The 11399-nt window shown below is 47.8% G+C and overlaps 1 protein-coding gene and 1 long non-coding RNA gene across 8 annotated transcripts in view; one reads left to right on the forward strand and one right to left on the reverse strand.

The window, feature by feature from the left end:
• The window catches only part of ODAD4 (outer dynein arm docking complex subunit 4), a 43050-nt gene extending 31748 nt beyond the window's left edge, over positions 1-11302 (forward strand). For 3 of the 6 annotated variants that reach the window (XM_033002088.2, XM_033002089.2, XM_042787247.1), the window contains 11 exons: positions 146-277; positions 596-749; positions 2683-2744; positions 3728-3884; positions 4896-5120; positions 6153-6360; positions 8330-8416; positions 8631-8827; positions 9019-9119; positions 10079-10157; positions 10986-11302. In XM_033002088.2, the coding sequence (XP_032857979.1) occupies positions 146-277; positions 596-749; positions 2683-2744; positions 3728-3884; positions 4896-5120; positions 6153-6360; positions 8330-8416; positions 8631-8827; positions 9019-9119; positions 10079-10157; positions 10986-11218 (1635 nt within the window). In that variant the 3' untranslated portion in view covers positions 11219-11302. Of the gene's footprint in view, positions 1-8; positions 278-595; positions 750-2682; positions 2745-3727; positions 3885-4895; positions 5121-6152; positions 6361-8329; positions 8417-8630; positions 8828-9018; positions 9120-10078; positions 10158-10985 lie in introns of all 6 variants that reach the window. The other 3 variants (XM_042787249.1, XM_042787248.1, XM_042787250.1) reach the window with 3 other exon arrangements.
• LOC116963971 lies at positions 3920-8332 on the reverse strand. Of its 2 annotated transcripts, none has more exons than XR_004408487.2 (3): positions 7905-8332; positions 4964-5133; positions 3920-4637 (listed from the first exon to the last, which is right to left on the reverse strand). It is a non-coding gene; the product is annotated as an uncharacterized LOC116963971 (long non-coding RNA). The 2 variants fall into 2 exon arrangements; XR_004408488.2 differs by having other exon boundaries at positions 3920-4691.
• Positions 11303-11399: the final 97 nt, after the last annotated feature.

Genomic DNA, 11399 nt, shown 5'->3' on the forward strand with positions numbered 1-11399 from the left:
TTTTTCAGTAAAACCACTGGTTTTATCCTCACCCATCAACAAGAGCCGTGCTGGCACAGAGCAGGTCGCATCCAGCATAGGTGCTTGTGCACATTCGTGCTGCTGAGCCAGCACCGGTGACATCGCCATGTCTGCTGCGTTCCAGGCGCTGAAGCTGAGAGCAGGAGACAAGCACTGTTTAGTTGCCCGCTCCAAATGTTACCTGAAACTTGGGGACACAGAAAATTCCCTGAAAGATGCTGAAGCTTCTCTCCAAAATGACAAAACGTTCTCCAAGGTAAATAGCATGAAGTGACAAGAGTCTGGGTGGCCACGGACTCGTCTTTTATCTGTGAAACTCTGAAGGGGCTGGGAGACAGTGTTGTGTAGAAACAGGTAACTCCAAGCACACCCTTGACAGTTTTATTGCTTCCAGAGAAGTGGAGGTGCTTAGTCAGCAGTTGAGAAATAGTTTCAGGATTGGATTTTACTGTATGCAGATTGCAATAGCATAGGGCTCTCACTTCTGCCTAGTGGGGAATTATCTGTGATCTCTGAAGCTTTTTTTCTTCTCTTTCTTATTTACTTTTTTTTTTTTTTCCAAATGTCATTTTAGGGCCTTTACCAAAAAGCTGAGACATTATATATCATGGGTGATTTTGAATTTGCATTAGTATTTTATCATCGAGGCTACAGACTACGTCCAGAACTACAGAAGTTCAAGCTGGGTATCGAGAAATCCCAGGAGGCAATTGTCAACTGCATTGGAAGTAAGATGTTTCATTTTATGGCCCCTACAAGCATGGCCAGAAGCTGTTCAGTGGACAGCTGATGGCAAATTAGCTCAGGGGGTGACCCAAAGACCCTGCTACAACAGTCTCTTTGCTTCTGGATTTGTGTGCTCAGTGGCCACTCTCAGGTGAAACCAGGGAGCATCAAACAGAGCACAGCCAGCCCTGTTCATTTTTCTTCTTTCTTTTGTCCAAGTACCTTTTCATACACAGTGTCTAATAACTTCATTAGGTAAGTAAATTATGACACTAACTTAAATTTCCGAAGTCACCATGAAAGTGTTCTAGGTAGTACAGAACCAAGCAGCTCATCTACTTATGGCCTGACTGATTACAGAATCCATTTTGAAATCTTTATCCTAATATTCAAAGTTCGGAATGAAATTTGCCGTGCTGCCTGAAACCGCCCTTCCTGAGATCCTGACTCTCCTCCAGTTTATGTTGCATAAGACCAGTGAAACTGTTGACTGTTGCGATGGAGCACTGCTTTCATCATTCCTGGCGCAGATCATAGACCGAGCCCTGCAGGAGGCAGGAAAGGCCAAGGACCCGGTGGTGTCTGGAACAAACCGAAAACTCATCCCTCGCCCCTTAGTTTTTCTGTTTGCAACGCTGTCTTACGCCACGCACGGGCCGTGCAGCCGCCCTCGGGCACAGGCGCTGCTCCGCTGGGGCTGCACCCCGGCCCGTGCGGGGGAACCCGCGCTGGGCTGCTGGAGATCCCGCCCGGGGAGCCGCAGGCTGCTCGGGAGGATCCCGCTCCCCGGCCGGTCGCACCCTGCCGCACGCCCGCCCCGAGGTGGTTAAGGGCCTTACGCTCCCTGAAATCGGTTTCAGAGTTTCAGTTCACCTCCAGTGGCACAGATTGTCTCCATGTCCCAGCTGTGTAAAAGCCTGAAGCTCTTTGATATGTGATATTTATTTAAAAAAACAGGGAAAGTTTCCAATCTAGCTTGCCTTCCTCCGTTACTGCTGCTTTCTTAGCTTAATACACATGCCTAGATATCTTTGTAACTCTCAGTTGAAATGATTGCCGTGCCTGATATACTGAGCTAAGAGCTTGAAATGCCTTCAAGCATCGGGGCTGTAGGGAAATGAACGGATTGAAAACCAAGAAGACATTTTTTTAATTGAGCGATACCTCCTAGATGCAGGGGAAAAGCAGCAGGGAAACATGTTAGTGTTTGATCTAAAAGTTTAAATAGCTGGGAAATGCACACCCATGAACATTAACAGGGCACGTCCTCCAGAGTGCTGTACTGAATCTGCTTTGCTTGGCAGATTCAGAAACACCCACCTTCCGTGGTACGCGTGTACTCGCATCGCTGATCTTGGCCCAGTCGCCTTGCTGAAGGAAATCCTTCTACAACAGCATGTGAAGCTCTTTCCTTCCTTCTGACCAGGCCAAAACAAAGAGCTGGTTTTCACTCTTACCTCCAATGCCAGAGTGCAATCTGAATAGCAGAACTGGATGTCAGAGTGAAAATGAAATGGGAGTTTTGTCCTAATGTCAGTGCACAAAAGCCTTAAAATAGTTTTCTGGATTGCCGGAGATCCCTGTGCCTATGAGCCTGCCTTCCATTTTAAGCTTCAGCTGTGACCCCTCAGGAGAACCTGCGTCCTTTTTCTTCCTCTGTTTCCATGCAGGATGTGTCACATCTCGGTAGGAAAATTGCACTGTGATGAGGGCCCCCTGGTGCCATGTGAAAACAGTGATGATAAAATCCCGAGAGGAGCTGCATCTATGAGCTGTATTCCCTGCTTAGGGAACACACCTACAGCCACATATTTCATTTCAAGCCTTACTTCACATAGGACATTATCGGCTTGGCACATTTATGGTCATTTTAATTTCTAAAGCCTCTGCACTGCTGTTCTTGAACACTAACAAGTATTTTCTCTCTATTTGCAGGTCCATCCTCAGTTAAACTGGAGAATAAAGGGGATTTGTGCTTTATAAGCAGGCAAGCAGAGGTACAGTCTGAAGAGCTCTTGCTTTAGCAGCTAACTAGAGTTATTAGAATGCTAATACCTTCTGAAATAGGCATTAGAGGATTAATAGTTCCTGTAGCAACATGGATGTGGACACGGCTGGTCTCACGAAGTGCCTTCTGAGCATGGGAAACACACTGATCCGTGTATTTATACACCTGCTTTTAATGTAGCTCTGGCTCAAACAACATAGAATTTAAAGGAGAGGGCAGGAGGGAAGGGAAGAGCAACCACAGAGCAGCAAAGCCCAGTTTGAAATTTCTCTGCCAGCCTGTTTCAGTTGGGTGTTGTGGATCACCCATCAAAGGCTAATAAGTAACAGCACCGAGGTCGGAGCCAGGGTACATTTATCTACAATATTTACTTAGGGTTTGTGTGATGTTTAAGGTTTGGTAATGGACACTTTCTCGATTGCTTAATTTCGGGGCAGTCTGTTGAAGTAGTGCCTCGTTCCTCTGAGACCCCAAGCCACATTTCCCTTTGGAGTCAGAGCAGCGAATGCTCATTGTTTCTTTCAGCTGGAATTATGGGTGCTCTGTGGTAAAAATAACTTGTACAAAAGGGCCTAAACATGAGCACTGTAACTGTTGGGATTTTGGATGTGAAACTTTAGAAATACCCTCCCGACGTTTCAGCAGCCCTGGCTGTTGCAGCCGCTGTTTGGTGGTGGACGACTAGGCCGCCTTTCCCAGAGCACTGGCCGGGAAGCCCTCCAGAACAGACCAAGACACGGGGGCAGAAATAATTCTTGCTCTTACTATAAAGCCCTCTCCTGTTCTTGGAAGTGAGGGACCACAACTAGGTGCAAAATTTCAGTGGCTTATGGCCAAAGCAATTGTTGAGAAACTGACTTTTTGCCTTTATTTTAAAAATAAGTTGGCTTATATGGCGTGTAAACAGAATTCTGTTAATTCTAGTATTCCCCACTGATGTCCCCCAGCTTCCTTTATTTTTTCTCACTGTAGAGCAAAAAAGCAAATCAGAAACTCCAAATCAAACTGTCTAAGGATCAAAAGTGGACAAGGAAACAGGAGCCTGTGAAGAATCCAAAAACACAACGACAGCTTCTTGGAGAGCTTTATGCTGACAAGGCCTACCTAGAAAAGTTGCTCAAGGATGAAGGTCTTTCTCCATTTTATTTAACTAAATGTTCCTTCTAAGCAGGTTCTTCTGTTATGCCTTCTTCTTGCATATCCCTGTGACTACTCTTCCTTATTTGTATCAGAGCTCACCTAGCACAGAGTGCTTGCGGTGCTCGTGAGAGAGGCAGGTGTCTGGCGAGTATGGGTATTTTTGGAGCCAGATCCAATATTCCTAACTATGAGCATACTTCCTTCCCTATTAAATGTCAGGCTTTTATAACAAGCAATAAATCAACTCAAAGCAATCTGTGCTGATGAAATCAAAAGCAGAAACAGTATCATTACAAACTACTTAACTTCTGTCGTAATGATAAATTCCACCAACACTTGCATTAAGTGCAAAGCATTACTCCTAAGACTGTAATTCATTTGTGGTTTTGTTATAAATGCTGTTAAGATCAAGATGCAGGATTTGGAGAAGTATTTTGGTTTAGAACTAGGCAGAAAGGTGATTCCCCTTTAGTAATTTTTCTAGGGAGCTCTTTACCCCGTAATAGAGAAGTAATTAAGATTTAGTCTAATCACAGGTTTTATGGCATTCGTAGCATTAATAATGTACGTGGACTGTCTGGTTTCCAGGCATGTAAAAGCCCTCTCAATTTTCATCTTGCAGTCTAACCCACAACACTTTCCAAAGTGCCATTTCAGTACAAATGCTCCATACAGTCGTTCTGTCCAGGACGGGTGCTCGCTCATCACAGCTGGCTCCCATTAATGGGCCCCTTCTTGGCTCCTGTCAGCAGAGAAGGCAGCAGCTTCAGGGGCTGGGAACACCAGCTCTAGCTCCCTAAAACACACAGAATGGGTAACAGCAAGGGACTTTTCCATAACTTCCCTCCTAATCATGTCAGTTCTGAGGGGCATGGAAGGCTTTAATTTCTAAGACTGACTATCAGAGCAGAAAAGCATTCACAACCAGTCCCCCACTGAACTGCAGCTTCATCCATCATGTACATTAATACCCTCCTGGGTTCTGCCATCTTATTTTCAGATTTGATGCAGAGCAGAACAAAGCAGGGGATCAAAGTAGCAGACATGGTTTTGAGTGGCATTTCCTACCTGGACACACGCAGTGAGTTCTGGCAGCAGCAGAAGCCTATTTATGCCCGTGTGAGAGAGCGCAAGCTCCAGCAGCAAAGGTGGATCCGGGACAAGAAACGAAAACCAGCTGAGGTTGGCAGATACATTGTGAAGAGTATGGAGGACATCCATATGCGTAGGTGTCCTGGCTGGAAGCAGTAAGAAAATGATGATGGGCATGTGTCATAATTTGCTGTAGTAATTACAAGCCAGAACAGCAGAAGCAGTGCAAATATTAACAAACACTAGTAGGCGCTTTTGGGGAGGTATTTGCTTTTGTATTCTTTACCTTTCCCAACACTTTCTTAGATACAAAATCTAACACGATTTTTTTTCTCAGCTTTTTCTGTACTTGAGGTCTTGCTGATTGGTTTTCAGGACACCACTTAGATTTCAAAGCCAGGTGGGCCACTTCTGCATGCTTAGCAAACGCCTCTGGTCTGGTAATCAGAAGTTGTTTTATTGAGTGAATGCAGGCCACTGGAGTTAATATGTTCTGTAGTTCAAAAATACCATTATAGAGAGATGAAGAAGCTAAAAAACCAGTGGTCTGGAAGGAAAGAGTAATTCAGCCACTTCTGGTCTCTTTCTCTCTGCCTGTCCTACACATTTACAACCCAGGAAAAAGAATTTAGTTGTTACTGGAATTCAGTTCTTTTAAGCTACAGCAGCTGGGTGAAGGTAGTGTCAGGAGCACGCCGCAGTCCCGATCCTGCAGCACTGTAGCCCAGCTGGGTGCAATGAACAGAGCTTGCCAGGAAAGTGCAAGGGGCTCGTTTAGGAGATAAAAACCTAAGTACTGTAGCTAGAACTTCCTCTCCAAGACCAACCTGCCCTGCTGCAATAACTATGAGCTTTCAAAACCTTCAGACAACAGGCATCATTCTCCTTTATTTTTCTTCAGCAAGTGTGAGGTGTTACCAGAGTCATTTCCCTTTACTGTGATGACAGTGATTTCCAGTAGTGCCAGGTGGAGGGTCAGAAGTGCCATCTCCCAGGGGCAGATTTCCTGGAGATTAGAGGGAGGAGTGTAGGAGATGCATGAAGAGCATCTATAGGAGCTCTAACCTTTCCCAAGCCTTGTCTGAGGCTTACACAACTGCACTTAGTCTTACTTCCCAACATCACTGTGTCTGCACACTAGCATTAAACTTTCCTCTGTCTCTAGTGCTGACTGGTGGCTGCCCTGAAGAAAGCTGCAAGAAAGCTGAGAATCTGCTGAAAAAAATACAGGGGTGGTCAGATGATGAAGTTCCCAAGAAGAGTGAACTGATTGGAAACCTCCACAGCTGCATCGGGAACGCTCGGTTAGAGATGGGCCAGACGGAGGCAGCTCTGCAAAGCCATAAAATGGATCTGGAGTTTGCCAGGCAGCAGTAAGTGCTGAGAAGTTCAGGTGGATAGGGAAAAGAGGGAACCTCTGTTAAGATGTTTTAGCATCAGGTAACGTAGTTCCCACCTGGAGATTTAACAGGGCAACACACTCAGACTCAGCCCAAGTATCGTGGTCTCTGGTGAGTTTTTATCATCACTATTTCAAAAATAAGGAGCCTGAAGCAGATTTTTAAAGGACCTAGACCACGTGGTACATCTGCATCTCTGCTGAAGCAAGGCAAGAGAACACAAGTCCCAGTCTCAGCACTTTAGCCTCTAGTATGCACTTCCTTCTCGGGAAGGTCAGACTCTAAATTACACAAGTTTTCTGCTACATTTTTTCTTAAAATCATTTGCATTCACACCATGATAGTAGGCTTGAAATATTTATCTAAGAGGTACCTGCCCATACAGAACACATTTTGCAGCTCTTTCAGCTGTAACAGAATGGAGCAAAATGTAGTCTTAAGATTTAGTAAGAGTTTTGCAAAGCACAGGAGAAAACACTGAATAGTTGCTTGAACTGAAGTTATTTTGGTTTTATTTTTGCCAATTCTGCGAAGGGCTTTAAAAATGTAACTGACTTAGTGTTTATCATTTTCATAAATCACTTTTTAAAATTAATACTGGTTTAAGAAATTCCTGCCTCTCTCCTGGTGATCTCCACTCCCCAGTTTTGCCAAATAAAGTTAAGAATTAGCGGTAGAGAGGCAGGAATGAGCTACATCATTTTAGTACTCTCTTAAATCAACGACAAGCTGCGTTTAAAGGGCAGAGACGCGGCGATGGCTGGGGGGGCCTTGCCCTCTCGTGGCTGGAGCTCAGCAGGGCAAGAGGAGACACGTTAACGCCTCGCACCGCCCCTGGCAACGCATTTATCCTCTGCTTTCATCAGCTTTTTTCATTTGTAAGGTAAGGGTAGTCAAAGCGGGGCTCCTTCCAAAGATGGGAACGAGGACTAATTAAGGAAAAAATGTCAAGCCCACAGGCTACATTACTCTAGAAGAAGTTGCCTCTAGCATGGGGCAAAAGCTTACTCAGAGCACAGGGAGCAGGGCCTGTTATCCTGTGCAGGCGTTTTTGGGTCTTCCCTTTTCTCTTGGACAGAAATCATCTATTAGTGTTAGGGACCCAGGAGCTGGTAGGGGACTTTTGTGAGACCCCACAAGGCAACAAAGGGAAATTGAGGCAAAGAAAAGTAGAAAGACTTTCACCAGGACTGCCAGATTTGCACCAAAAAAAAAAAAAAAAAAAAAGACAAAACTAAACCATTTTCCCCTGTGTCTTATGGGGTGTCAGTTGCAACAGCCGCAGATAAAATCAAAAACCTACCTTGATTTTTTGACTTTCAGTCTGACGTTGGTCCTTTACTTCTCAACACTTAGCCTGAAGTTACATTGAGCACCAAAGAAAACATGTAAGGCTGGAGGAAGCGCAGACTATGTCAGCAACAAGATTATGTCGCTGTGTGAGCTGGCACAGGCAGGACGCAGGAACAACCACAAAACCACAGACAAAATGCCAAGAGTAAATTTATTCCCATTACCTCACAACCCTGAGGATCTCTGCAGCAGCACCCGGGCAGAGGCACACGGGCAGGGACACCGGCACCACGGAGCTCGGTCCTTGCTGGCCGGAAAGAGGAGGAGAAAAACATCTGGAATGTGCTGCTTTCACCTGCAGATCGGGGATCCTCGCAGCTGTACTCTTCCACTGTGCTTTGATCTTTCCCCCAGCAGGGCAGGAGCCCCAAGGATGTTCTGTAGGTGCCTCTGAGTCTCTCCCAGGCCTGTGTTATCGAAACGCAGATGTTCTATCTGTCAAGCACACAAAACTAAACAACAATTAGTATGATGTATGTGGCTTTTGACACCCCAGCTGTAAGTCACTTGAGCGTGTTTACAGTCCTCGCCAACCTTCTGTTATATTCTGACAGTCAGCTCCGACAATTTCTTTTCCTTTTCATCGCAGTGATCTGCCAGATGCCGTATCCAGAGCCCTTGACAACATCGGCAGAGTTTATGCCAGAATGGGCAAATTCCAGCAAGCTATTGACACGTATGTAAAATTAGTAATAGAAAAGGCAGAAGGCTGTATTTTTAATTAAATAGATGGCTTTTCAGTTTGTTTACTCATCCTGCTAGCAAGGGGGGGCTGTGAAATTTTTCATACCAACAGTACCTGAAACCCTTTGTTTATAGACTCAGTGGTTGAAATAACTGCACCCAGTGAGATACAGTAAATGTCTGTCTGTCTGTCTGTCTGCTTGAAGTTGGGAGGAGAAGATTCCAATGGCAAAATCCAGCCTGGAGAAGACCTGGCTGTTCCATGAAATTGGCCGATGTTACCTCGAGCTGAATAAAGCTGAAGCAGCCCAGAATTACGGACAGAAGTCCCTGCAGTCATCAGATGAAGAGGGAGATGTTGAGTGGCAGCTCCATGCTACTGTACTAGTGGCACAAGCACAAGGTAAAGGCATTAGTACAAATTTTGCTCAAGGGATGGAGACAGCCTGTCTGTCCCAGCATCTTAGTGAAAACATCTCTGTGATTTAACAGCCAAAGTAACTGTTCAGATCAAGACCTCTCATCAGACTTGCTTAACTACTGTTCTTCTCTTGATCTTGGTTTAAAATAGATGTTTTCATTTTTCTGTTACAGTAAAATTAAAGGATTACTGGTCTGCGATCATGAACTTTGAGAAAGCACTTGAGAAAGCAAAGCTTATTCACAGTGAAGCTGCTCAAAAGGCCATCATTACTGTAAGTGGGTTGTTGCAAAGAGGAGAGAGACTTGGGACAGCATCAGTAGGTTAGCTGTAACTATTGTCTGGTGAATTGAGAAAACCTCACTACACAGCTAGTGTGTTAAGAGGGGGAAAATGCAGCCTTGGAAGCAGTTCACCTATTAAAAGTTACGAAACCCCCTCAGAAAACTTAACCCCAGTTTATGAACCAGTCCAGCGTATGAAAGGATGAAGGCCTGGCCCTGCTCAGGTCAAGGGAAAATTTTCTTCTGACCTCCCTAGAGAAGTGCTGCACAGTGCCTTCTCTGTGCTCAGGTGCTACCAGCTGGAACGCAGGGCTGATCACAGCTCAGCCTCTTCTGGCCTCTCCAAAACGTCCCAGAGAAACCACTTTGCACCAGCCCATGGAAGAACACGTGGGCATGGCCAGAGGCCCGCAGCAAAGCAGGGCGCCCGCTCTGGCAGCCAGCCTTCACGGCCGGGGGCGGGGGGGATCTGTCCCCAGCCGGCCCGCCAGGCACCGGTCACCGCACAGACACCTCCCTCCCCAATGATCCCTCCCGGGCGATCCCTCCTGGGTGATCCCTCCTGGGCGATCTCTCTCGGGTGATCCCTCCCTGATGATCCCTCCTGGGTGATCCCTCCTGGGCGATCTCTCTCGGGTGATCTCTCCCTGATGATCCCTCCTGGGTGATCCCTCCTGGGCATCCTGTGCTCCGGCAGAGCCCTTTCTCCTGCCAGGAGAAGAGTGATGGTGTGAGAGAGGTGGGATCTTCGGGGGGGGGGGAGGGGGAGACATCTGCTAAGGGATGAATCCGGTAAGAATTGCTGCAGGCAGAAATGAAGTGTATTGTTGAAGAGTTTTACAGTGGGAAAGGACCGGGGAACGACAGCAGAGATCAACACAAAACAGGAAAAACTTAAGTATGTAACTGCATTTCTAGAGCTTCTATTAATAAACCACATCACTTTCAGGCCCTAGATGATGTGAGCAAAAGCTTCATCGAAGAGCTGAACAAAAAAAGAGAAGAAGTGGCAATTTACTCTGTTAAAGGTAATTGTGATTTAGGCCTCTGCACCCCGTAAATATAAAAGTTCTCCACTTCCCTTCCCTGGAGCACAGGCCGAGGCGTGGGAACAAAGCACCCCATTCCCCGGTAGCCAGCACCCACATTTCTGGCCCACCCTGCATTCTCTGTGCTAGTACACAGGAGCAGGAACGGATTTATCTGTGAAGCCATAGCGTAGTTACAGTTTGTGGCTTCAGTTTTTTGGCAGTGATGGTTTAATCTTGAGCTGGTATAAACCAAAGGAGGCGACTGCGGGACGGGGCTCCGAGCAGCCCGGTCTGGGGGAAGGTGTCCCTGCCCGGGGGGGGGGGGACTGGACGGGCTTTGGGGTCCCTCCCAACCCAAACCCCCCTGTGACTCTGGTGTGCGGGTGGAGCCTTGGTAACAGTGGAGGAGCCTGGTTTCCTTCTTCAGTGCCGTCCATTTAAAAACCGGCTTTTAATGACACGGAGAGCAGCTCCAGAGCCCAGGGTGGCAGCCCAGGACGCAGTCGGAAGCAAAACGCGACTGTGGAAGTGGCTGTGAATAAAGGAGATCCACAGCGTGGAGGCCTTCGAACGCACCCGCTGCATCTCAGAATTCACGCGGGACCGATTCCCCCGCAAGGACTGAATTCCGACCCGTGTGACAGCGCCGGCTCCTCCGGCCGCCCGCCCCGACCGGGGCGATGTCGGGCCGGAGCGGGAGGTGGCAGCACCTCCCCACGGGCCCGGCCTCGGCCCCGAGCGGGTCCTGCTCCCGGGGGTCCTACCTTGCGCCCCCCGGACTTCGCAGGGCCGGACCGAGCCCTCAGGGTGGTTTTTCCTCCGCAGATGATGATTTCGGCCGCGAAACCCCGAGAGACGGCAGCGTCGAGAGGGGCAGCGCGGGGGAGGGAAGCGAACAAAGCACCGGGACTCGGGAAGAGGCGAAGCAAAAAGAAGGTGCCGGGAACTGTGAGGAACGTGGAAACGACGGAGAAGGAGGAGATGAAGAAGGAGATGGAGGAGGAAAAGAAGGAGAAAATGAAGGAGGAGATGGAGGAGGGGAGCAGGAGGGGAACTGATGCGAAGACCCAGGGGCCGCGGGTCCCGGGGGGCGGAACGTCGCGCTGCGCGGGCGTGTTGCAAACAAGAGCTGTGCCCTGCGAGCCCGCCTCTCCCTGCGCGCCCACGCGTGGGGCGAAAGCGCCGCCCCCCCCCCCCCCGCCCCGTTCCCCCTTCCCGCCCCCGCGCTACCCCAGGCGG

The sequence above is a fragment of the Tyto alba genome, unplaced genomic scaffold (genome assembly GCF_018691265.1).
Source record: "Tyto alba isolate M040663 unplaced genomic scaffold, T.alba_DEE_v4.0 Super-Scaffold_12, whole genome shotgun sequence".
Lineage (NCBI taxonomy): Eukaryota > Metazoa > Chordata > Aves > Strigiformes > Tytonidae > Tyto > Tyto alba.